General features: G+C 39.0%; 2 protein-coding genes across 2 annotated transcripts in view; one reads left to right on the top strand and one right to left on the bottom strand.

Annotated features, from left to right (window-relative positions):
- Positions 1-25,962, top strand: part of SKAP1 (src kinase associated phosphoprotein 1) — a 452,203-nt gene extending 426,241 nt beyond the window's left edge. The window contains exons 11-12 of the mRNA XM_087713590.1: positions 21,070-21,184; positions 25,015-25,962. Coding sequence (XP_087569716.1) covers positions 21,070-21,168 — 99 coding nt within the window. The 3' untranslated portion in view covers positions 21,169-21,184; positions 25,015-25,962. The remainder of the gene's footprint in view (positions 1-21,069; positions 21,185-25,014) is intronic.
- The window catches only part of SNX11 (sorting nexin 11), a 45,997-nt gene continuing 35,562 nt past the window's right edge, over positions 17,189-27,623 (bottom strand). Inside the window, exons 7-8 of the mRNA XM_087713592.1 lie at positions 22,596-22,657; positions 17,189-20,781 (exon numbers count right to left, since the gene is read on the bottom strand). Of these exons, the coding sequence (XP_087569718.1) occupies positions 22,627-22,657 (31 nt within the window). The 3' untranslated portion in view covers positions 17,189-20,781; positions 22,596-22,626. The remainder of the gene's footprint in view (positions 20,782-22,595; positions 22,658-27,623) is intronic.

Here is a 27,623-nt window from a genome sequence, read left to right as displayed (position 1 = left end):
TGTTACCTTGTTTAGGTCTCGTGTAATTCCTGAATATTTCCATAAATCACTGGAGAGGGGCATCATTAGATTCCTTGCCCAAGCAGGTTTAAGTTCATCTCTCTTTCTCAGGAAATTAAGAAAGGTTAGAAAGTCAGAAAACCTTAGGTTTATAATAATTATTTTCTGGGTTTCTCAAAGCCCAGATATTAGATAATTCAGTGGCAAAGATTAACACCTTCATCAAAATCAATGGCTTTCTTTAGAACTACTGTATACTTGATTTGTTTAAATCTTATGTTTGATTTGCTTGATTAATTTCTGTCTTCACCACATATACTTTCTTTCACGATGCACACTTTTTCTCACACACAAAAGGATACACATACGAAGATATAGATCTTCAATAGTCATTATTTGCTATTTGCAAATTCAAAACAAGACAACTATATGGAAAATCAGGGAGACTGTGAAGGACAAACTAAAACTTTAAGTTCACATCTGGGTCATTCCTGACACCTCTGGTGGCCTTGAAATGTATGCCTGTTAAAAATTCACATTTGGTCTAAATGCTTTACAAAGTAAGCAACAATAATTTGTAGATGAAATTTTAAGCTTTATCAAGTCAAAAAATGATGATATATTGTCTGATCAAAAATGAATATGGAAAGTCATATGTTACAATGTTGAGGGGCCAAAATTGAATAGTATTTGATTTTTTTAAAAATCATAAAGTTGTTTCTAACAACTACAATATGGATTTTGGAACTGAAAATCCTCTACTTCTAAAAATTATAGTACTCATTCTAAAAACCACTTGTCATAATTGATCTGTCAATTATGATTGACAGAATTGTCATAAAATGATGTTTTCAGTGGTGTGTTTATGAGCAACCATTATATAACATTTCATTAGTCCAATCTTTACTCAAAAAGCATCTTTACACAAACCCCTTGTCATGTGTCTGGAACTTCAATCATGCTGCTATAAAATTGAAAGAGATCAGGCAGTATGCCCACAAGCAAAATATGCATGCATAAAAATATCTGGGACTTTTAGCTGAAAGATGAGTACAAAAGGAATAGCATCAAAAATTTAATTGGTTGAAATTTGAATGAAAGACTAATATCGTGTTGAGGTCTGCTATTGAGAAAATGGAACTGGAAGCACAATGCTCTTCCCATGCTCTTCTCATTTCCAATAGAGATAGGTTCGCAATTTGATTAATGCAGATGAAGGTACACCTATATTGAGCCAAAGGAGAACTCTTAGCAAAATATCAACTCTTAATGGGGTTTTTTAAAGGATTCAAAGCCACATATGAAATTTTTATTATCTGGCTGTAGATGGAAGGTCTCAGGTCCCATTCTTTGTGCTCCCTGTTGTTTACCTGGATTTGCTCAAGTTGTGCTGACAGTGTTTGTGAGTGACTGTAGTAAGGGTAAATACAGCTCTTCAAACAAGTAGCAACAGATTTAAACTGTTCCTACCTGTTTGAAGAGTGAAAATAATGTCAGGTGCCCTCGATTTTATTGGATATATTTTGAAGATGTAACTTTTGATCTGAAAATCTTATGTTATTGCTTAATTCCTGCAAGCCCAGTTGTTAGTCTTCTACCAAATGTCTCAGGGGTGAGGTTTTTATGATCACTAGAGCCACTCAGTTTCTAAAATTCAGGACGTGAATTTAAAGAAGTAGTTTCCCCAGTTTTCTCCATATTTTTGGAGTTACCTTTCAAAGCTTATCAAAGCCTGAGCAACTTCTAATAGTTATAGGAATTTTCCAAGGGCAGAATTTTAGAAGCCAAGATATTATCTTATTTGAAATGTGGTGCATTTCAGCGGTTTCCTTTTAAAAGTCTATTTTCAGAGCTGTAATTTAATGTCATATAATTATGTCCAAACTTTATATGTTGCAATACTCTCTACTTCTAAAGGTTAGGTAAGTGCTGTTATATATAGAAATTTATTACTTTTATATCATTTGGGTTCTACAGTTTCTCTGAAGAGCTCAAGTACTGCATCTGGGGAATCTTATACAAATATATGTAAGGTTATTGGTCAAGTCAATCCTGATTTGGCTATTGTGTGGATATAGGCTTTTCTCTAAGGTTAGACATTATTATATTTGCACTTATGCTCCTGTTTATCCTATATTTAATAGAGCTTTACATTAAATAAATGTGATGGTTTTTATTGTCTTTCGAGGATATTTAGAAATTTCCATAAGATCCGCCTCAATTCAGGAGCCAGAAGTAGCAGAAATCTTTGCATGTTCAATTGGGTATGAGAATAGCTATCCTTACTGATCAGATTTGGAACAGGAGGAGTTCTCTGTAAGACAATCATTGCTTTATTAATTCAGTGAACACTGTTATGTCTCACACATGTGGCTGTATTGAAGACCTATGTGCTCATTTGATACATGGATGCCTATGAGGCTCATGTAAGCAAATTGCTCCAAGAACGTCTGCCTTGGACAGCAGTGGAAAAAGCACCGCTCCCCCTCCATGGCAAAAACACGTTCATCTTTTTCATATACTTAGTGGGAACTGCCAAATCTGTTGATCACAGACTTTCCTATTGAAAACCAAAGGGCAGACCATTGCCCCATGCCCTGAAATTGGAAGGCTGATTATAGCTAGGCTCTTAGGAAATCATGTTTTCCCCCATTCCCAATCAGCTTGCGCTGACACAACCTTCCTGCAGCCTGCAGCTTGATGTCTTTATTAAGGGTAAGTTCCCACTGCCTTTTCCAAATGGCATGAAGCATGAACAAGAGTTATCCCAAGAATATATATGAAAAAGAATCCCAGCAACAAATGCCCTGTTACCTCAGGTTCTCTTCCCACCCCAAGAACATCCTCCTCCCTCCTCAGTGCACTTTCTATGAACCTGTGAAATTGTAGCAATGGCCCTTAAAGTGCAATGGGGGGAATGATTTAGGAGAATATTAAAGGCAGTGTGGAGATTCAGAGGCGCCTCTCTCGGGGAGATGTGGAAAAATACGCAGCACAGATGGGCTGCACAGATTAAACATTTCCGTCACATGGTTTCCAAATTGTGTTGTGGTGCCTGAGGGTTGGCACTGCGGTCAGAATAGTGCAGCGGAGTGGTATGAAGCAGCCACATTTTTATGGAATAAATATTAATATAACCATGTCATGTGATTTTGCAATCCCATTGGCTCTGGGAGATGGGCGGAGGGAGAGGAGAAGGAGTGCTGCAGCCATAGCTATTGTCTCTGAATTCAGTTCAGGTTCTTTGTCATTGGTGTTTTGAGGGGCGAATAATATCAGGATTGCAAAATATTTTGTATAAATCAAATTTGACTATAGAATCATAACACTGGGATCATAATCATAACCAAAATGATCAGGTACCACTTCCTTTTAAAACAGCAAAACTGGGCCTGACCATAATCACACTAACATGAATGTTCACCCTCTCCAAGATTTTTATTAAGGTGAAACAGCCATTGCTTTTTGTTTTTTAAAAAAAATTATTTGCGGTAAGTGAAAGAATTTAGTTGATAAATCCAGATTTCAAGCCAAGCATATGAAGCTATTCAACCTATGCAGAGGTGGGTTGCTAACGGTTTATACCAGTTTGGGTAGTGGTATTTTGGCCTTAGTCTCAGAACCAGCAGTGATTCAGGCTGGCCACGCCCCTAACTGGTTCCCCAGTCGCAGCTGCCATTATTGGAATGTTTTTAGTAATTTTTGCATGTTCTGCGCATGCATGCGCAGAAAAATTTACAGTCAACTGTGCACACACACGTAAAGCGCAGGCAAGCAAACTGGCAGCAGCACCAGCAGCAATCCACTCCTGAACCTATGATTCTTTCATGAGTTCTCCATGTGGAAGTTAAAGGAAAAGATTAACAAAACAAAATACTTGAAAGTGAGTAGTTTTAAAGAAAACATTGTATATACTAGTGATTTAACCCTATAGGACCGTGATGGCAAACCTATGGCCCACCTGCCACAGTAACACACAGAGCCCTCTCTATGGACACATGAGATGTTGCCCCAGCTCAGCTCCACCATGCATGCACGCATGTCCCCTGCTGGCCAGCTGGTTTTTGTGTCTCTGCTGCATATGCATAGGGGTTTGCGCATAGATGCACAGGGTTTATGTGTGCATGTATGAGGGACGGGGCACATGCAGGGGTCATGTGCACATACATGGATGTCATGCATGCACATGGGAGGTCGCATGTGCATGTGCAGGGTCATGCATGCATGCACAAGGCAGAGGGAGGGGTGCATTGCATTATGGGTGCGCATAGGTGCACACTTTCAGCATACCATGTCAAAAAGGTTAGCCGTCACTGCTATAAGAAGACAGCTGGGTTAATCTACAGTAACCAAAAAGCAGGATTCTGTTAGCACTTCACCAACCAATTTTATTAAAAAGCATAAACTTTCATGAACTGTAACTCATGAAAGCATATGCTCTTTAATACAATTTATTAGTCTGAAAAAGTGCTACCAAATCCTTTTTGATTTGTATTTTAACACAGGGGTCCCTAACACCAGGCCCTGGCCCACTACTGGGCCTTTACCTTGGGCCATGGAAGTAGCAGGTGAATGTGTGCCTGTGCTACTGCACTTGGCGAGCAACTACACTTGTGCAAATGAAGCTGCTCATGCACACTCACCATTGCTCACACCATCCCCTCCCCTCATCCCGCTGGTCCACAAAGTCGGAAAAGTTAGGGAATGCTCCTCTGATAGTGTAACAAGTCATTAGCAATCTTAGGGAAACTCTCAATTTTTACACAAATAAATATTTTAATGCAATTTCTTTGTTATGCTTTCTGCTTTAGGAATTTTGAGAAGGAAAAACAAGTTTGAAAATGATAGGTGTGGACTTAAAATTCATCAAGACTTTAGCTTTTGTTTCATATGTGCTTTAGTAATACTATACTGTTCTGTGGGGGGTCACATTGGGCGTGGTTGATAGATTAATAAACAGATCCCACCTCCCTCTCCATCTTTTGGCTAGGGCTCTGTATTATACTTTGTATTTTTGTTGCATTGTATTTATATAGTTTTATCTTTTTAATATTGTAAGCCATCCATAGTTACCTTGTGGTAAGATGGACAGCCAATACGTTTAATAATAATAATAATAATAATAGTATACCCTTCCCTCCCCATTCCCTATCTCCATGTTAAGAATTAAAAAGGTTAAGCTATAAGTTATACTTCTCCTGATATTATTTTCCCTGCTCTTCTAAATCAGAGATTCTCAATCCCCAAGCTACAGGCTATAGACCAGTACCTGTCCATGGCCTGTTAGAAACTGGACTGCACAGTGGGGGTGAGCAGTGGGCAAGCAAACAAAATATGTGGAAAAATTGGTCCATGGTGCCCAAAAAGGTTGGAGACTGCTGCTCTAAATGACAAAAATGAACAACGTCAGAAACTTAATAGGGGTGGACTTCAACTCTCAGAATTCATCAACAAGTATTAAAGTTGCTGAGATTGAGAAAAATTAGCCTGAAGAGCAGGTCAAACTTCAACTGAGAACAGATGTATGAAGAAAGAGGGGACTGGTTATGCTAAAACCGATCCAGACCACGTTTTACAGGAAGCCTCCACCTTTTTTCACATAACCCAGCTCATAATATTGTGATGTCTGAGATGTAAAATGTAATTAATATACTTGCTTGCATTAATAAATGAGGTACAATGAAGAGCTGTCCAGAAATGAATGGAAGCAGCAAAAATCAGGCAGCTGAGAAGGCCTTGCCTCCTGGTAAGAAGACAATCTCTGAGGTCACCACTCCTGGAAATAAACTGCTTATTTTGCCTCTCTCTCTTAAAGCTAATTATGGGGTTTTTGAGCATCCTGTGAAGCAATGATATAGAGAGCAACATTCATTTTAATTCTGATTTACACAAGGAAACATTTAAATTACTTAAAGAAGCAGCAGAGAATTGAAAGATAAAGAGGGGGGGAATGTATCGGTTCCACCACAAATGCGCGAACGACAAAAGCGCGCCTCACTAAACCGCGGTGACAAAACCACGCCGACAAAACCGCGTGACGAAGGAGCGACGAATGAGCCCTGAAGCGCGCCGACAACAGCGCGCCAACAGAAGCGCGCTGTAACATAACCCAAAACCTAACCCTAAACCTAACCCTAAACCTAACCCTAAACCTAAACCTAACCCTAACCCTAAACCTAAACCTAAACCTAAACCTAACCCTAAACCTTACCTTAACTTAAATCGCGCTTCTGTCGGCGCGCTGTTGTCGGCGCGCTGTTGTCGACGCACTTTTGACATTGCGGTTTTAGCCCCGCGGTTTTGTCGGCGCACTTATGACGTTCACGCTTTTGTCGGGTCACGGAATGTATCAAATGCTCTTGAAGAATGCCACTTCTAGCAAGAGAAATGTTTTCTTGCCAAAATTTCTTATTTTTTTAATTAATACACATATATCAAGTATGACTCCTAGGATAACAATTGGTTAGACAATTTAGGAAAATGTTAATGATAAGTTGGGTTTATAATATTGCCCTAAGGCTTAAGAACTCAAAGATATTAAGCCACAAGGTTCTTTTATCTGTAGCTTTATGTTGTAAAGACAAACACATAGCTACAGTAGTTTGTAAACCATTGTTTATTGCTTAATGCATTGAATGAATGCAGCCAGTTATATTTCATTTAATAAACAAACCATGGCTTAGTACAGTGGTTTAATTTAATCATCAAATATATCTCAGTTGTAAAATCATTCTTCAATACTGAAGCCCCAAAGTCTTGACAGAAATCTCTATTAAGATTTCTATGCTTCAATAGTTAAGGCAGTAGGCTAGAAACTAGGAAACCATGAGTTCAAGTCCTACCTTTTCTGGGAAAACCAGTTGAGTGACTTTGGGGCAATCATTCTCTCACAGGTCAACCCACCTCACAGAGTTGTTTTTGTGTGGAAAATAATAGGAAGCTGTGCTGGATATGTCTGCAACCTTGAGTTATTTGTTAAAATAATAAAGGTGAGATACAAATAAATAAATATTCTGCAGTACTTTAGTGCAAAAAGGAAAGCAAGCCCAAAGCCTATTTACAGTAATTTTGAAACTAAAATGAAAGGCATAGTATATGACCATTTTTTTCTTCTTGGTTATCATTCAATAACTACTATAGAGTTTTAAAATTCGAATACACCTTTTCAGTGGCAAAGAGCATTGTTCATTGCTAGAAAGATAGATTCCTCTCAGATTTACAAACTTGGATTACAGTACATATATATTTGTTTGCTGAGCTCTTTATGGGCATAATAAAAAGACTTGTGAATATTTTGGGAGTTGTGAGGGTTTAAGTATTTGATTTAAACTAAATGTTGTGTAATAGCATGCAGGTAAGTCTTCCTTGAGCGGGGGGTTGTTTTTTGGAATGAATGTTTGTGGATAGCTCTGTCATTTAATTATCATCTTTAGTTTTGTATCTATGTACTAAGAATAATATTTGCACTTATATCTACTATTTGTCTTATGCAGAGCACCTAGGTCAAACTTAATATCTCCCAGATATCATTCCTCTTTTTTTTAATGGAAGGGGTCTTGATCTATCAGCACCTTGCATATATTTTGCTTTTTTCCAGTTCTTAGAAATAGCACAATCCTTCTGATACATTGGTGTTCTTGAGAAAGAATGGCATGTGATCCAAAGCACAGATTGAATTGTTTCCTTCTCCTCCTTTCTTCCTAAATAGTATTATTGAAGTAAAATTAAGATGAATTATCAAGACTGGAACCTTCAGCAGCTGGAATAAAATTGAAGAAGAGAAAAATCTAAGGTTGACTGTATGTCAGAACTAGCTCAGGAATAAAACAAAACATTTCAGTATAGGCATAATATATTTTCCACTGTATTAAGCCACCAGATTTTAAAAGGCCAATTGCCCTGTTCTTCCATTACTGTGACTGCCAAACACTCACATGTCGTAATAAATTGAATACTGATCTGTAAGGATAAATAATCCCTGATCCCAAAGATTAGACAAATCCTGAGTACAAAAAGAACTTATATTAATTTTCTTTCCTATTGGCCAAAATGAAGACAGCATTGAATATTATATACCTCTATGGCATTCAATATTGTTTGGTCAAAAAGAGAGCTTATAGACCAAGTATATATCTTATTGATTGGATTAAAAGTTACGCCTTGCTGGCTGAAATTGTAGATGTTCGTCCAATGTATTTTTAAGCCAACAGCTAAGAAAGGCTGATAGTTCAATCTATGCAGGAAACCTGGAATTGCTGAGTTACAATAGATGTTGTTTATTCTATATAAACATCTACACTAAGCTAGAGCCCATTACCCTTTTGGCTAACGTTTCTTGTGTATACTTCTAATGTATCCTTAATTACTATTAGCTTCACCTAGTGTTCAGTTTGAATTCTCATCCTATAACTTAAGCACATTCAGTGCATTCAATGGCAAGAGAGAACACTCATCCTTAACCCTAACCCTAACCTTTCTCTTCTGCAGATTAAAACATATACCTAATTTCCTCTTCGGTTTTTATTTCATTTTCCTACATATCATCTCTGCTGAACCCATCTCTATTTCACTATATCTTATTTTAAAATAAACACCAAGAACTGGATTATGTACCCCATCTGTGCTGAACCAGTAGAAGGGAACACTGAATTATATTAAATGAGAATTCATTGTTATTAATATAGCCAAAAATCCAGCACTTTTGAAGATAATTTCATAATTGATGTGTTTTCCAATTATGATGAGTCCTGAAATTTTGTTCATATATTTTGTTTGTGAAGCCAGAGTGTATCCCATCCTCTAGTTCATTTTATGTTGTGGTTACTCTTGTTTTCCTCCAGATATCATTTATTTCTCTTTAGTTTCATCCCAGTTTACTATTCTATAGTTAATATGAATTATATTAGATTTAATCTTCTAAGGCATTAGTTTATCTCTTTCGATTTGTATCAGCTACACTTCTTTGTTTAAGATAGATGTGAACCAACTGTATGTCTATAGGTCTATATGTATTTCCCAAGTCCTCTTTTTGCAGCTTTGGAACCTTCTCTGATAATGATTAATTATTGTATGGTATACTTTCTTTTGTTCTATGGAAAAAATCTGTGTAAATATAAAATATGTAACCTAATTCTATATATTTTGTGCCTCACAGTCTCCTCTCATCAATGTTCAGTTTTGAATTTTGATCAATCTAGAATTAGGAAATCATTGGTAAAAATGTTGATGGGTGCTAGATTTTGAGCAAAGTTCTGAAGCATCTCATTCAAAAATGTTCTTCAGTAAGTAAGAGGAGCCAATGATGATATATTTTTGAATAGTTTTAATTTCTTTTTTCAAACCATCATTTAATCTACATCCAATTAGTTTACTAAGCCAAACATCATAAAAATTCTTCCTAAACATTCTGAAATCAAGATAAATTATTTCCATGTAAATTTAACAAATTGCTAAGCTAGCAAACAGTTTATAAATTCTCTATAGGATTTGTTTGTAATACACTAATCTTAGGGCAGAAAGAGATCTTTGAGTCTTCTAATCAAACCTCATGCCCAAGGCAAGTGACCTTGTTTCCCTTTATTTTCCCTTTATTCTACCAAATATCATCAGCTATCCAGTGGTGGGATTCAAAAATTTTTACTACTGGTTCTGTGGAAGTGGCTTTTGGGTGTGGCAGGGGAGGGATCCTACAAAATTCCCATTCCCACCCCACTAATCTGCTTTCCAGCTCCATTCTTCTGTTCAGGACAACAAAAGAAAGCCAGCCAGGAGGCAGCAGGGCCAGCCTATTTGCCGGTTCTCCAAATTACTCAAAATTTCCACTACCAGTTCCACAGAACCTGTCAGAACTGTCTGAATACCACCTCTGCAGCTATGGGGAAACATTTACCAGTCACTCTCCTTAGTGTGGTCTGGGATAGGGTCAGAGGTGAGTTCCTCCCAGTACAGTATGGTACGCCAGAGGAGGTAGTGAAAATCTGGCATACCGGACTGATAGCAGCCTGGCCATGCCCCCATAATGGAGAAAGAAAGAAACAGCTGAGGAAGGAAGAGGAGCGGAGGCCTCAGCTGTTGGAAGAAGCACCCACGCTTGTTCTCTTTGAGAGCTGCATTGCTTGCCATGGGGAGAAATCAGGGGGAAAGAGGGAGGAGAAAGCCAAGCTTCTGCTAGGGATGGCCTTCTCCTCCCTCTCTACCCCAGATTTCTCCCCGGCCACGCTCACAGTGGAAGGAGGCAGGGATGCTGGCCACCGCTCACTTCCCTTACCACTCACCACTGCCGCCCCTGCAGGATGGAGCGTTACAAATGGTTGGAGATTAAATGAAGATAACCTGATAAGGTCTTGGCAAAAAAAAAAAAAAGGCTGCCAGGTTATGTCAATGCCATATCATAATTTACTGCAAGTCGGTAATTTGGCTTAGTAGAAGGAAAGATTGTTTAAGAAGTGGAGGTCTTCTACTGGCTCCGGGATTAGATCCAGTCTTTCAGTTCATCTACTATTTCCATGTTATCATTTCAAGATTCATTGATAGATCTGTTTTGAGCATACCTACTCTAAGATTAAAGATAACAAATTTCAATGGGAAAGAATTCAGCTTCTTGGCATCACATTATAACTGTCTATAGGGCAAAGTGACATTACAATCTTAGCAGGGATATATTCAGCAATACTGCAAAAAGAATATAATACAAGCAGAAGTGAAGTTTTCTTGTGAAGCTCCTATTGAAAAATGTGAATGTCATGGAAATATACAAGAAAAGTGGGGCTGTTATTGAGGATTCTGGGAAGACAATCAGACCCTGGCATCCACCTTTCTTTAATTTCTAAAAATTAGCAAACAAGCTCAGGTTTCTTTGTTTCCAATGAGAAGCCCTAAATTTTATTCTGAGTTGGCTTATGGCCGTGGGCCAATTTTTGAGGTAAACAGATGTCTGCAGCGACGCAATATAAAACCCTCCTATGTCACATAACCTTCCAATAATGCATGTCACAGCTCACCTATGAATTAGAGGACTCCATTTTACTAACAATAATGTACCACACTCGGGCGCTAATAATGGGTCCAAGCAATCATATACCGATAAGCCAGTGATTGATTTTGGCTTTTCTCCTCAAACATCCGTCATCCCGCCATTGATCTTCTGTGAGTGACTGGAGCTGATTAACTGCATCACCAAAGAAGGATTGGGGTTGTTTATGAGAAGCTTGGACTGTAACTAGAGCTAAAGTGGAGCTGAAGAGCAAATAGTGCTAGCTCAGCATTGGCAAGATGGGCTGTGGAGCCAGCTCCTCTTTTATTTTTTCTACCCCAAAACAGAATATAACACTACAGAGAAAGGGCAGAGGCTCCTAAGCTTGTACTCTCCCCTGAATTAATTGGAAACTAGGATGAATCAGTCTTACAACCTACTCTTAATGCCAAGGTTCAGTTACAGAATGTGCAGAGTATCTAAAGGAAGAATAATTTTAATCACTTTCTCTTGAAATAAAAGTCAGAATCAGGCACTGGAACAGAGAGCTGCTAATCTACAGAGTACACTTTGTCTTCTTCTTAAAGTATCATAAAATGTAACTGATCTGTTTATATTGCATTGTATATTTCTTCCAATCACATTACAAAATGAATCATGTAAAGTGATGACATCAGGAGGTCATGTGATTCATTTTAATACAAGTTAGAGGAGGGAGCTTACTGATTTTTTTTTAAATTTTTGCTTTTTTAATAGAAATCCTATAGCTTGCATAGGAATGAATTTTCACAGGATCAGTCCCTACTTATCTTGGGAAGAATGTTTTTAAGAGCATTAATTCCAGGCATTTGTTAAGTTCAACTTTATGTTTGCATTTTTTTTCCAAACATTATTTTAAATGTTTGGTTATTATTTTCTACTCTAGCCACATTTCCTACTCCTTGATTGTAAGTTTTTATCAATAACAATCTTGCAGTATCTCACCAAACTTGAAGTGCTATAACCAATTTTCTTTTTATTAATTATCATACCTGTAAGAATCATACAATTCAAACACTTCCATCCAGTAACGTGCGGTGAGGTTTATGGCTGGTGAGGCACTGACAGTGGTGGGTTTCGATTTTTTTTAGACTTGTGGACTTCAACTCCCAGAATTCCACAGCCAGGCCTGCTCAGTTCCGATTTAAAGCAACAGCATTTGTTTTTCTCCTTTGCAAAATAAGTTTCCTTCTTTCTTTTTCTTTTTCTTCTCCCTTCCCTTCCTTCCTCCCTCTCTCTCTCTCTCCCTCCCCCTCTCTCAAACATACACACACACACAAGTTGGATTGGACTATCTCTCCTACCCTCTTCCCTCTCTCACTCAAACAAATTCTCAAACAAGCACATGCACGCATGGACACATGGACAGACACGGACACACACACACACACACACACACACACACACAACAAAGTTGGATTGGAGGGAGTCAGGGAGATCACAGGAGGAGGCAGCAAGCCAGTCAAAGAGCCATACTGGAGCACACACACTTTCCCCCAGCCCTGGAAGGATTCAGCCCAGCTTCACTGATTACAGGTTTAAAAGACAACGTGGCTCTGCCTGCAATCAAACTACACTTAGGGAGAGAGCGCACAAGTGAGCCAAAGTCCTTCCCTCCAGCCTTTGCCCAAAGCCCTGCACCAGGAGGAAGTTTGAATTCCTCCCCTCCCTCAGACTCACACGTACCTTTTCCAGCTGTTTCAGAGAGGATTTCAACTCTGCTCTTGCCTGCCATCATGAAAAGAAAAAAAAAGGAAAAGGAAAAAGGCAAGAGCTGCGGTCAGGCTGAGCTAGTTGCTGCCAGAGTCACTGTGGATGACTCTGCTTAACTGTTTAAAAAAGTCTCCAAAAAGTGCCCTCTACAGGAGGAGGCAGGAGAACGACGTGACTCACCCACGTCAGGAATTTTTAGGCTTTTAACCCTTGCTTAACTCTGCTCGAGTGATCATAAAATGCCTAAAGTCAGACTAGATGAGGCACATCATTCTCCTGCCTCCTCCTGTAGAGGGCGCTTTTAAAGAGGCTTTTTAAAACAGTTATGCACTAAGCAGAGTCATCCACTGTGACTCTGGCAGCAACTAGCTCAGCCTGACCTCAGCTCTTGCCTTTTTCCTTTTATATTTCTTCTTTTCTTTTCATGATGACAGTGGTGAGGCTCTGCCTCCCCTGCCTCCCCTGACTGCATGTCCCTGCTTCCATCCAACTCTTAGGGAGAAGTTTCTATGATGACTATATCTTAAAAAAAAATATTCAAGATTATAGGAAGTAGCATACCTAACTATAGTCAGTTAATCAATCCAATCATATATTATATGGAAGGCAGCCAATTTGCCACCACGGCGTAATTTAATGCCTCTCTGCAAGCCCTTGTTCTGGCAACAAGTATCTCTTAGCATGCTGGATAGTTGTTGTCAAGCCCTGTGAGATTAGGAAGCAGAAACCTGAACTGTTTGGGTTTATGGAAACATCTTTATTGCTGAGTAATGTAACAGAATCTTAAAAGTCTGCCAAAGCAAAGTTTCAGATTGCCATATACTTTCCATGATTAAGGTGGAGTTACTTTGTTTTTCATTCTCCATTTTAACTTTTTTATTAATTTAAAATACAAAGAAAAAAACCCAATGAAAAGTAAGAAGAGAGGAAGGGAAAAAGAGAAAGTTGGACGTTGGTGCCTTTTTTCTTTTTTTTTCTCCCATTATACTTTGAGTTTCATTCTCATGGGATTCTCTGCCCTGGATTTAAGAATCCTGTCTGCAATGGTCCAACTTCCAACTTTAATTGTCTTCTTTTTTGCTTCTATGTTTCCAGGTTTGTTATATATGCCATTGCAGATATGGAGATGGAGGAAGATAGGGAAAATAAGAATATTACAAATAATATGGAATAAAAAGTATCAGAAGATGGATGTAGTCACATTGTCGGGCCTGTAGCCCAGTGGTGGGTTCTGGATCCCAGTGCAACCGGTACGGTGCAACGGGGCCGGGTGTCCACCACGTGAACACGTGCAGCACATGCATTCAGCATGCACATAAGTACTTACTGCCCACGGCACTCCGCAACGCCTCCGTGACACTCCAACTGCTCAGCGGAGTGTCGCACAGGCACCGTATGCTCTGTGTGCGGAAGCCCCGAACAGCTCAAATACAGGTAAGGAGGGTGGGCACCCTCCAGAGCACTGTACCAGAATGGTACCTGGTGCTCCCAGCAGACACTGGTATGCCCATACCGGAGCGTATTGGTCGTATCCCACCACTGCTGTAGCCTGACCTAAAGAACATTCAAGATAGCATAACGTACTTCACTGGGTCAATTAAAACTCTAGAACTGCATTCACACAACTTTCTAAACTTATTCATGGCTCAGTGTATCATGTAAACCAAGGCGATTAGCTTATTGCCAAGTGCATTTTGCAGAAAATGGATTACTTCAACAATAATGTTAAATATGTTGTGTGAATCCAACTGATCATTGGCTTGTCCACTTTTAGTACTAAATCCATTTACCATTTGTTTCAGCTCTACCTATCAATGATATGAAACTCTCTATAAAATCCTTCCAAATTACATTAGAAAAAATATATAGGATAAACAATGTTCTTTCCAGTTGTGACCATTAGAAGCTGTTGTAAGAGTGCTATAGCAAAGCATATAATACAACCATATAACAAATAATTAATAATTATTATTAAAGCATTGCTTCAAATAATGGCTTTCTTTTGCCTGTATCTAATATCTGAAGTAGTCCTAACCAACACAAATTTACAGAGAGTTAGCTCAGTGGTAAATCATAAGAACCAGAGTTTTCATATCAGGAAGCAGTCTAGAGGAGAAGTCTTGCTGGAAAGGTCTATTTGCCACTGAGAATGCACAGCAATGGAATAGATAGATTCATAGTCTGACTGAGTATAGGGAGATTAGCAGAGTTCCCATGACCATAGAATTACTGCAACAGACAGCTGCAGCTGTGTGTATAGAGAGGCTTCCCAGTCAATCGTGATGGTTTACACTTGAGCCCTGGCACCTGTTTTATTTATATAGAAGCTAAGTATGCCTGCAGTTCTGAAAATGCATCTGTCCTGCCCTTTAAGGACATCTCAGTGGTCATCTGGGTAGTTGCTGAGCTATCATGCAGAACATTTCACAAATAGGGAAACAGTGGGGATGGGGGCAGACGGAAATTAAAAGCAAGCAGTTTTGTAGCAGGGGTCTTCATTCTCTTTTCCAGCTTATGAGAGCTGCCTGCTGTTTCCTCCTAGTCTCACTCCTTCAACCCCCCGCTGCTACCTGCTTGCTAAGGCATTTTCTCCTGGCATGGAAGAGAGAGTCCAGACATTGAGACAGGAGATATGCAAAGGACACCCAGGATGCTGTAGTAAAGCAGTAAAATAGTAACAGGGAAAGCTGAAAGATAAGGATATTTTATCCATGATGTTTCTCAATTATCTTTTACTTTGGATCATATCCTATGCTTTTTCTTATAGTTCTAGATGTCATTTTATTGATGGATCTCACCAACATAAATTCTTCCAAATCTGCACGTGTGGAACTCCTGTATGAAATAATGCAGGGGGAGGAGAGGGAGGGAGGGGAGAGAGATGTTCCTGTTTTGATGCTCACATGGAATTTAGAAACTCAGGTCCACAGGGCTCGCTAAGACAAATTGTGTTTTTAATTATTACTTTCCTTACATGTTTTTGGAATTTATTTTAAATTGGAGAGTATATCCCTTGGGGCTATGCCTATCTTGAGATAATTGAATGTTCACTTGCTAATATACTCTCTCATTCTTCTATACATTCAGGGTAGATGAAAATGAATGTAGTCCTGTCTCAGAGACAAAATATAACATTTTTCTTTATCTTCTTTCTTTTCCCTCAATTTGATTATGCAATCTGCAAATTTATGTAATGGCTTTAAAGGTAATCTTTTTCTCTCCTTTCCTAAAAAATAAATCTGGGAGTGAGGTCTTTTGATCAAGATTTACTGCCTGAAGGAAAGGATGTGAGCAAGAATCCTGTGTCATACACTTCCCAAAGCCCATTGTTCTTCATTTCAGACTATATCACCATTCAGAACAATTAACACGTTAAAGTCACAGGATCTTTCCCACTGAATGCTTTTTCAAGTGATTACAAAAAGAAGGGGAAGAGGGGGGATGTGCACAACAATAGGTTTGTTCATTGTTGCTGAACTTCCTGCAGCAAGGACTTCCAAAATTAACAAAGAGCTGAAACTTTATGCAACTGTTGGGATTACAATTCCTCATAAGGATGCAGGAGTAATATAATTCTGAGCCTTCCTTTAAAAACAATCTAATACAGCACTCTGAGCAGCGCTCAGTTGGTATTATAATTTTCATAATGCCATGAACATAATACCATTCATGGACATACTGCAAAATGTAAATAATAGACTGAGCCAGCCATTTGGTAGGGCTTCTCAATATTTTGCTGCCTTCTATTCTTCCTGCCAGATGAGTTAATCAGCTCTATGAGGGAGGGAGATGATTTCTCAATACTGTGTTTTGATCTTGATGCACTATTAAAGCCACATTGAGAGGATGGAGAATTTGATTTCCCTGAGCTACATTTGTTACAAGTGAAAATTGGCCACCTCCACTGCAGCTGTCTTAAGTTAATATTGGTGGCCAGTTGCCAGAGAAAGGCAGTGGTCTTGCTGCCTGACTTAGAAGGCAGGGGCAATTTTATCAGCCCTGGTCAACAGTACATGAGGCAGAGACTCCACGAGGCACCAGATTTCACAAGAGGAGGCCAACAGAACTGGCTTCCTAGAGTTCCTTGAATGGGAGCACTCCAGAACATTGCCTCATCTGCCCCTTATGGTAAGGACACAAGAGATTGCTAGTGCATCAGCTCTCGCTAACAGTGGTAGAGTTTTCCTTGACAGTTTTCTGCTGAAGAAGTAATCCTCTCCATCTCCCCCACACACAAACATTTTCCCCTCGCTAAGCAAAGCACAAACCTCCAGCATCAGCAGCTTATTAAGGGGAGCTGGCAAATAAGCACCTCCAGACGCAAGACAGGGTTCACCTCGGGCCGGGGCTCTGCCAGTGCAACTTCCTCCATTTTAATAGTTTAATAAAAATTAGCATAATTAACGAACATCTGTATGATCCAGAGCGGTGCAATTTGGCACTTGGAAATGAGAGCTTAAACATTATTGCTGGGAGTTTAATGTTGTTTTAATTCTTTTTGGCACAGTGCAGAGAAATAAAGCGCCCAGTGCCGATGGTTCTCGGCTTGTGCTCATTTGCATTCCATTCTTCCTTTCTTGATTATGAGCAATCGCCAGCTCCCCAGCAATCCATCAAAGCTGAAATTGTTTTAAAATACCTCACGGTGCCCAGGCCAAGGCAATGTATGGAAAATGGATTGGGTCTTAATCTTTGCTTTGCCATCCAGCCATATAGTGCCTTTACCTTTTCTCTGTGACTTCCTCAAATCTTGGATTTCACTTACACATGCATGGGTTGATTCATGATTAAAGTCTGGTGACTGGAGTAGAATGTGTGAATAGACAGCTGAAAAGCATCATGCCTGAAAGGACATCAGATGAGAGGAAAGATGTGTGTATCTGTGGCCATTAATCTGTAATGACTCATTTGCCAAGTTAGTTGCCATGTTATGAATCAACAAGTGATGAGCATAGATGCCTAGAAACAACCCATAATGTTTATGCTAGTGAGTGGTGAAATAAAACTTGTGTGGAAACATTCTTTCCTTTCAGTGTTCCATTTGTACTACCAGTATGAAGGAGATGGATCTAAAGAGGAAACCCTCCGAACATGCTCAGAGGAACTCTCATATTGATCATTATGTCAAATATCACTGTAGCTATTCAAGAAGCAAATTGCAGAGCAGCATAATTTCACCATTAACCAGCAATTTTTAGGAATATATTCTCACAAGCAGGAAGAAATCCAGTGATAAAAGTGCCACAAATGAAAAGGTCATCGCAAATAGAGTACTTCTTTATTTGGGACTTTGGCCATAGAACAATATATATGATTTTACATTCTGTTCTCTTAGCCTGCAGATGGAGTAATGTATGGTTGGGTTTCTGAAGAGTTCCTTTCTCATAGAAAACTAGTATATCATGGTGTAGTCTGGTTTACACTGTTTCCCTAACATGCTTACTTTCTGTGTGCAGAAAGTTTTATCCATACAGGACAATTAACTTGCAGTACTATGATCTAAGAAAAACATTATTTATGCATCTGGTAGTAATATAAACATATTCCATTTTGCTCTTTTATTAATTGAGGAATTGCTCTTTTTTTCTAAAATGAAAATTTCCAATTATATGCTTCTGAATCATATATATAAAATTGAATAGATATAAATGGACTTGGGCTGGAGGCCGTGACTAAAACTAACCCTGGTGATATCACTCCTGTTATATTCCCTTTGAAGGAATTTACATTCGCTGTTGTATAAATCATAACCTAGAAAGCCAGTTTGGCACAATGGTTAGGACACCAGGCTAGAAACCAGGAGACCATGAGTTCTAATCCTTTGGCCCATAGCAGCTACATGACTTTCAGCCAATCATTCTTTCTCAGCTCTAGGAAACAGGCAATGGCAAATTATTTTTGGAAATCTTTCCATGAAAACTGTAGGATGAGTCAGTTCAGTTGCCAAAAGGCAATGCTGATTCAAAGGCACTAAAAATTGTTAAAATATCATTGGTTAGTTTATTTCAGACCTGAGGAGAAAGCTCTAGAAAAATCATTTTCCAGTAAGCCTCTTAGTGAGTTCTGGCAATAAAAGCAATAGCCAATTCAAACAGCCCTTTGATATATGTATTTTTCCCATTCATTTGTTTAGTTTTTTTACCCAAAGGAATCAAGGCAAAATGTATAGCACCAGGCTATGGTTCTTAAGAATCTTTGGAGAAGCCATGATAATTGCATGTATAAATTAATTCTCCAACACTGTGGTTAATGCAAATTAAATGCCAAAGGTGAATTAAATATAGATCTGTTATCCATTGGCTGATTAAACTGACCAACAAGGCCAGATGGGCCTAGAAACTAAGATATATGAAAAGAGATCAAAGTGACTAGGTTTATTTAGCTTTGAGAAAATATGATCGAGGAAGGGATATAATGGTACTCTCAAGTACCATTATTCCATTTCCTGCACCCTTGTTCCAGAATGCAGGACATGGAGTCAAATGGTATTAAATCAAATTCTGATTGAATGTTATAAAAAACTTTCTAACAGTAAGTAAGAGTAGTGGAGCCATTTAGCCAGACAGCTCTCTTTCACTGGATGTGCTCAAGAGAGGCTAGACAGGGCTCTAATCTGGATTCCTTCACTAAGCAGGGGTCCCTCAGGTACCTAAAATATGCCTTTCAGTTCTGTGATTTTGAGACAAAAGCATCAAAAGGGCAGAAATGGGTATATCAGATGCCAAACAGGGCGGGGGTGGTGGTGGAATGAGGAATGGAAGCTTGAAAAAGACAACTCCTGGATCTGTTGTACAGTGATCAAACCCCACCTGAACCAGAATGTTGAAGTTTATGGAGAAAATGATGACCCTGCAGAATTATTGCAATCGGCTACTACTCTCCATTCCAGAATAGGTTTCAGTAGATCTTGATTTGTTGATGAAGCCACAAGCTCTGTAGGCAATCTTTCTAGTTTGCCTAGACTAGAAAGTTCCAAGGAGAGGAAGCAAGGCCACTACAGACTGCCAATTGCTGACTTCTTTTGAAAGGATAGGCTGATGCTAGAACACTGCTTTGCATGTTGAAGGATAATGGAAACCCCTGATATCTTTAAGTAACACTTGGAGAAAATCCTGTCTAAAACCAAGGCAGTTGCTGCCTTTCAATTTTAATAATCCTAACTTCTCCCCTCACGTCTCTCTATAATATATTCTATACATATACATATGTATACACACATGTATGTTTATATGTCTGAGGGAGCATCTCTCTCTCTCTCTCTCTCTCTCTCTCTCTCTCTCTCACACACACACACACACACACACACACCAATTTCTTCAATGCTTAAAAATGAAGACTTTTATCTAAGCCATAGTGTCACGTGTCACGTTGCCATGATGTTTCACAATGTTTCTCCCATTTGCGGAGCTGGGGGGGAGCATGGCCTGCGTGTGATGCATCTGGCCCACAGGCTGCCAGTTTGACACCCCTGATCTAAGCCAATCAAAATCCAAAATTCTATTTAAAATTAAAATAGAATGCAATGTGGTTTATTTCACAATAGACTAGCAAAGGACGGACGAGGACGGAATGAAAGTCCTGTGGGAGATGTGAAGAATCTGTGGCCCTTCATATGTTACTAAATTACTGCTCCCAGCAGTCACAGTTAATATAACTAAATGGAGAGGGATGCTCAGGATTATACTTCAGCAACATCTAGACAGCTACAAGTCCACCTCCCATGTCTTTCAAAATCCATTGCTCCATTGCATATACTGCTATTGTTTTAGTCTATTTACAGTACACCTGGAAAACATGTATAAGAATTGCATATATAAAGATGCCAAATAGTTCTGGATCCTACCACATCACATCACATTTCATTTAATTTTCATTTATATTTCCCCAAATATATTATTCCCAAGTGATTTTTTCCCTCAAGTCTTCACTTTGTTGATTTGCAATTGGAATCTATCTATGGGAAGATTAATATGGGAGGGGGAATAATTCTGGATATTAGAAAAAGAAGAAAAGCAAAGTATATCTGGTTCATCCATGTTCATAATAGTTTCTGCTACCTGAAAAGAAAAACAGAAGGCGGAGTAACGAAATAGCAATAGTAATAATGATGGTATTTATGTAGCAATACATCTGACAACATACAAGATGCCCCCATATTTAAACAATATATATGGAAATGGATAATATTTTAGCCTATTTAAAAATAAAAATAAAACATTTCTATTAAAGAGACAGGTAGAGATATGCATAAAACGATCTGTGCCAGAGACAAAAATCTTAGCTCTATCCCATCAAGTCCCCTATACGTCATTATTTCATGAGTGCTATTGGTACTTTCTTTCCAGGAATATAACATGTATGGATGGTGGGTCGGAGAGCTGAACAATATAGTAGGGATTGTCCCAAGTAACCATCTCATGCCTGCCTATGATTTGGAAGAATGAGGAACAGCAGAAAAAGGTAAGGAAAATAAGGAAAGCTATGCTTATAAAGCTATGCTGCAGCTTTGATCATCTCGTTCTGGATGATTCTCCTTGGCAAGCTGCTTTCCATGCTCTCATGCAAGTTCCATTTATCTCTTCAAAGCTCTAGAATTTTCCATTTTCCATGGATCCAATAGTTTTTTCAGATCCAAACTTCACATTTCATTAACTACTACTTCTGTCCTAAATCAGGGCCTCAATGTGGGTAGAGGCAGTCTTTTAAACACTTTGTACTAGACTGTAATCCCAATGAAAATCCATATTCACCCTAGTGGGAAAATGCTGTTGATAATCAAAATATACTCCTTCACTCCCTGGAAATGATTACTATATAACAGCATCCCTAAACCGATTAGACCAATATATTATATATAATATATTGCCTGGTGGTGGCTATCCAGAATTTTCTAGCTCAATTTGATTAAGACTGAATTTGGATTTTCTAGATGCAGAGCATGTGTTCGACCACTGAGTACGATTCCTTCATAAGTTATGTTGTGGTGTCACTTGAATTTCAACCTCTCTCTCCAGTGGTTCATAATTTTTAAAGTACATATTAAATGTAGGTCTGTATTTGTAATATGTAGTATGACCATTCCTTTGCAGCATGTAATAGGATCTGAAATCTTTTAATGGGTAGTGGCTGCCTTATCTTTTTCAAAGTAAGGCAAAATAGAAGGGAGACAGTAGAACATACAGGAATGATTAGGTTAGCTACTTGGGCTTTCCCTCTGCATTCTGGTATCAGCAATGTAAATAGTATGCCTCTGTCTTCAGCTGGTTACTAAACATTCTCTTGCCAAAGCTATTAATGCTTCATCAGCTTTCAGTCTTCCCTCAGGTACTTTACAGTAAAGTGAACAGCGTTTAAGAGACTTGAAAGACATAGTATAATGTTTTAATAACTACCAAGAGGTGGTGCTAATAGTAAACCATGTTTGTAAGAAACATGACCCAGAGAAAAGAAGTGGCCTAGAATGGTGGACATTTGATAAGGAATTAATGAATTAAGGCTAGCCAGTTATACATCTGTTTTCTGTCTACAATCTGGTTTCAAGATTCCTTAGATACTGTGGAGCGTTACAATAACATTGTCTTCCTCTACTTAGAGAAAACACTTTCTTTCTTTTTAAAAAGACTTGTTCTACTTAGAAGGGGCAAATTGATTGTCAACTAAAGAACTGACCCTGATTAATCAGGCCTAGTGAAGAGCACCATGTAAATCTAAAAGCTTGCCTCTATTTTCACTAATAGAAACTGGCTCAATATAAATGATTGATCACATTCCTAATCACATATGTCTTCTTAGGAAATTCAGATATGTCTACAATTGCTTTACAAAAGAGACAGCTCTTAAGTCATGATTAGAAGGGGGATTGTATACTTACCAAGTGCTGAAGATTACCCTGAAGTGGCAGCTCAGGCCATAATTCCAGATATTCTGGAAAGGCTGATAGATAAGAAAGAATGTTATCCATGCTCAGAAGCATACTCACCCTTACTGTATTGCACAATCCAGTTCCAGATCTTGGCACTGAAAAGAAATTCTGGACCTAAATTTTAGTGAGCTACAATTCAGTTGAACTTCGACTTCTCTGGCGTTGCATTATTAAGAACAATTTTATCCAGTCCGGGAGGGAAGGCCAGAATCTGAACATGGAAAAGCCATAACCTCTTAGTGTTTTTCAGTTTCAGTTTGAATTAAACCAGGAGGAATATTGTCTCTGGCTCCATCTTCTGGCCTCTTTTCTTTGCAGAAGTGAGTCAGAAAGTCCCCATGTTTGGAGAAAGCATTGAGTATTGAGATAGACCTGAAAAGAATCTAGTAAGTCCCAAGAGACACTGAAGTATCAGTGTCCACCGAGGATGGAAGAGGGCAAGAAACAAAACACGAGTCATGTCAGATGTTGGGATACAAGTTCACAAAGGCAGGATTTGCATTGTGACATAACCATGTGCCTTTTGTTTTTATCTTACATTGGTTTGTTGCATTTTTGTGGCCTGAAGACAGAATAATTGACTCTGCAATAATTCTTTTAAAAAAAATAGGGAGGCATAAAGAATAGCAGTCCACTGTGTTTCAAAGGTCCATTAAAAATGTTATTGAATATGCTGTGACAGGGGATACTATAATTCAGTGTTTTTCAACCTTTTTTGTGCAAAGGCACACTTTTTTCATGAAAAAAATCACGAGGCACACCACCATTAGAAAATGTTAAAAAAAATTAACTCTGTGCCTATATTGACTATATATAAAGTAATTTTCCCACGGCACACCTTACACTATGTCACGGCACACTAGTGTGCCACGGCACAGTGGTTGAAAAACACTGCTATAATTAATACTGGCAATTGGGATCTGTGATGTTCCTGGACAGGTTCTGTAGAATTGACTATTGGGCATAACATTATGAGTTCTTCTCCCTGTTCTCAATTTGCTAGCCTAAGAATTCACATCACTACCTTAGGAGTCTACCTCATATCTGCTTTCACGTACATTATTTCTGTCCTATGGATCAGTTTCCCCAATCTTTCCAGCTTTGCAGACCAGCAGGAAGGGGAGAGGGAATGATTCCTCATGAGCAGCCGGTAAGCATGTGCGCACACACAACTCCATTTATGTGAGTGGTGGGCACGCATGCTCAAAGCTCAAGCAAATGGAGCGTGCACATGTGCTTGCCTGTCATTTCTTTGGCCTAGTTCAGAATGGCTTAAGGCCCAGTAGTGGGCCACGGCCTGGGGGTTGGGGACCCCTGCTATAGATGGCAGAAAATAATGTTGATACATGCTTTGCACTGCCCCCATCACCAAATTTTAGAGATTATCAACAATGAGGCCTGTGAATGGTTCTGTGCTTACAATTTAAGGTCAACAATTTGTGAATTCTCCAGTTTCATTTCCTCTTACACTTAAGAGTCACTTGCCAAAAGAACCCCTCCCCCCAACTTCATTTTTAATGTAAAATGGGACAGAGCTGGGTGACTATGGATGGGCATCTAAAGTGAAAGGTTTAGCCACCATTCCAGACATGCCAGTCTATACTTCAGAGAGGATGTTACAATATTCAGAATTATATTTACATCTACATGGGAAAGTTTGATCAGAATCTGTGCATGCAATAAAAATGTTCTAGAGGAATCAGCTGAACATAAGCATCCAGCACAAGTGGATGAAGGAGATGCAAGATTTTACTTTAGATCTTTCGCCACATCTCCAGCAGACCTGGTGAATGACCATAGAGAATCTGTGCAATATTGGGACTGGCTCACCCATAACAACAATGCTCGTCTCCTCAACTGCCATTAAAATACAAAACAAAAAGGTCCTGACTGACCACGAAGTCCAGATTTTATCCAAGGTTTACGGCAACCAGAAATTGGGTATAGAAGGTCTGGGCAGTTAGCAAAATTGCCCACCAGCTGCAGAAGGTAATGAAACTATTAACTAGCAAGGCTAAGTAAAATCCCTTTTCAGAAAATCAGTGATTTTCTATCAAACCGATAACAAATAACTGTTAGTATGCAGTTCCCTTTCATGTTTAGATAAACATTTTTTATGAAGAAAGGGCTAGTCTATTTTTTAAAAACAAGGTTCTGTTGTTCCTTCACTAAACATATTTAAAAATAGATATATTTTTTCCATAAAAACAACAGATCTATGTGGGTTAGAAACTTATGCAGGGTGAACATTAACTAGTCATGGGATAAATGTATGAGAAAGACCATTCATACCTGTTAGGAATTCGTTTTTCATATCCTTTTGTTCTTCTCAAATGAATATTCAAATTGATTTTACATTTATTCCTAGATTATGTGCATATCTCTTTGCTTTGACATCATGATGAAGATAATTACTGGGACTTCTTGGCTATTCATAAGAAACAGATGCACACCTGCTGAAGTTGAGTCCATCATCCCCCTTTGTCCCCCTTTATATAGAAATATAGCACTTTGGTCCCCTAAACTTTAGCTGTTGTGTTTTTTCATTCTCCTGGAATTTTATTCACAAGCTACAGTCATCAGGCTGTTTACTGTACTTCTGATTTGTCATGATCATTTTGGAAGGAAGAGTATGTTTTCTCAGAACTATCAAAAATAATAAAGTATATCTTGCTGATATTCCAGAATAAATACTACTGTCACTTTCTGACTGGAATGTGTTTATTATGCTGAAGTGTTGCTTTTTAATCAGCTGGTCAATTTTTATTGTAGCCAAGGGCCACAACACACCAGCAGTAAATATAATTATTAGAATAAAATACCCAAATAAAATGGCTGAAAAGGAAGAAATTTAATTCAGATCAGAGAAATGTTCAGGGTCATTTTCAATCAATATCAGTACAAAAAAAGTTTAAAGGCAATCTGCTTGGTTGTATGTTTGGTTTTAAAAAAATTCAACAGAATCTTTAGAATAAAACTTTAGTCAACGTTTTCCTGCTCGTAAAATTGGATGTAATTGTTGATAATACACAGTTCTTTAACTATTTTTTTAAAATGTTGTTAGTCCTTATGCAGTTTATTATTCAGTTTTACACTCCTATCTTTCTATAAATGTATCTAAGATAACAACAATAAAATTCAAAATAAAAGTGTAACATTAAAAAATGATTTTAAATTTTAATTTTTAAATAATTTAAATAATTTAACTATAGATAAAAATAAAATGGGAGCATAGTTAAAATAATATTAACATTAAAATGCAAGTTACAAACATAGCACAGCAGAAAAAATAAAGGAATTAAATGGGTGAAACATCAATTTATATAAAAGTGAAGTATTTTTCAAACTTGGAAACTTTAAGATAAGTCAATTTCAATGTCCACAATTCCCTAGCAGCATACTTTGGAATTTTATATATGAATTTTATGTATTTCATGCTGGCTGGAGAATTCTAGGAGCTAAGGTCCACATGTCTTAAACCTGCCAGGTTTGAAAAAATACTGAAATAAAGAAAATCAATCTCTCTTGATAAGGAATTTCAGAATGTGACCATAGCTGGTAAATTCTATAAGACTATAAGACGCACCTTCCTCCCTCCCCCCAAAAAAGTGGGTGGAAATGTCTGTGCATCTTATAGAGCAAATATTGCGGTGGGGGGAGGGGGTTGGTGCAGCACTGATCATCTATTGTAGGCAGCGGGGATCACTGCTGCCCATTTACCACCACCCATTTGCCACCTATCACGGCAAACATGGCAAACAGACGGCGGTGAATGGGTGGCGATAGGTGGCGGCGATCCCCACCGCTAGAACAGCTGATTGGCCAACCAGAATTTATGCACATACATCATGCTTTCTCTCATATATACATACATATCCAAAGAGATATTTTTTCTCTCTCCAGCAGACATGGTTACTTCTGATGTCCACCCAAGCAGATCAAACCCTCAGGCCTAGCAGAAGTGGGCTGTAAAAATCTGAATCATCACTAGATGGAAGCAAAGAGTTGACTTTTTCTGTATATCTTTTATGTCAGCAGTTCCCCATCTTTGTAGTCTGGTGGCTTGGCTGTGGAGGTAAAGGGGAACAGAGCTGCATGAGCGGGGGCTGGCACACAGTTCCATTTGCATGAGAGAGAAGGCTTTGGGGTCTTCTCTTTGGGGTGGTCTCAGCTCCTTCAGGCTTCTCCATGCCAAAAGTTTTGCAAAGGGACAGAAGACCTGAAGTAGCACAAAATTGCTCCCTCAAAGCCTTTCATCCATTTATAAAAGCTTTTGGCACAGAGAAGTGTCTAGGAGCGTGGTCTCATCTTCCTTGAGATTCACTGAGGCTGCCTGACCCTTCAAAAGTAGATTGGGTGTCTTCTGCAAGCAGCCTCCGTGAATCAGCGAAGCTGAGCAGGGTGCACTCATCCCCTCAACTTCTGCTCTCACATCTCTGCTTTTGGAGCATTGGGAACAGGTAGCTTGGTGGCTCGGCTGGAGGAGGAGAGGGGAACTGGGCTGCATTAGTAGTGGTCCAGCATGCATGCACATGCAACTCCACTCATGCAAGGGAGAAGCCTTTGTTGCGCTAATTGCCCCCCCTTTTTTTCCCCAACTTCTGGCCTCCGTGTCATCATAGCCGCCTCCAGGCATTACTCCTTTGTCTCCCTCCCTAGCCATCAGGAAGCCTTTACCATCTCCCTAGCCACTCTGTCTCTTCTCTACCTGGCCTGTGTACGATGTCCTGCCTGTAACATCTGCTCTCCCACGCCCACCTGCCGCCTGCCATTGCTCTGGTTAATTAGATAGGTTTAGATAAGAGATAGATATAGTTAGTTATAGGCATAGGTATAGTTAGATAGTTAGATATAGTTTAGAAATAGTTACGAGGGCAACGGCTGGTTGCACCCGGGGGGGGGGGGGCGGGAGGGACTGAATGGCAGGGATTAGGGCTAGGGTCGGGGCTTGAGATGGAGTTAGGGCTGGGCTAGGGC

Source organism: Thamnophis sirtalis, unplaced genomic scaffold, assembly GCF_051295495.1.
Source record: "Thamnophis sirtalis isolate CommonGarterSnake01/CBP01778 unplaced genomic scaffold, rThaSir2_p1.2 scaffold_4, whole genome shotgun sequence".
Taxonomy (NCBI): Eukaryota; Metazoa; Chordata; class Lepidosauria; order Squamata; family Natricidae; genus Thamnophis; species Thamnophis sirtalis.
The sequence above is the reverse complement of the archived record's forward strand: the minus strand, read 5'-3'. Positions and strand labels throughout refer to the sequence as shown.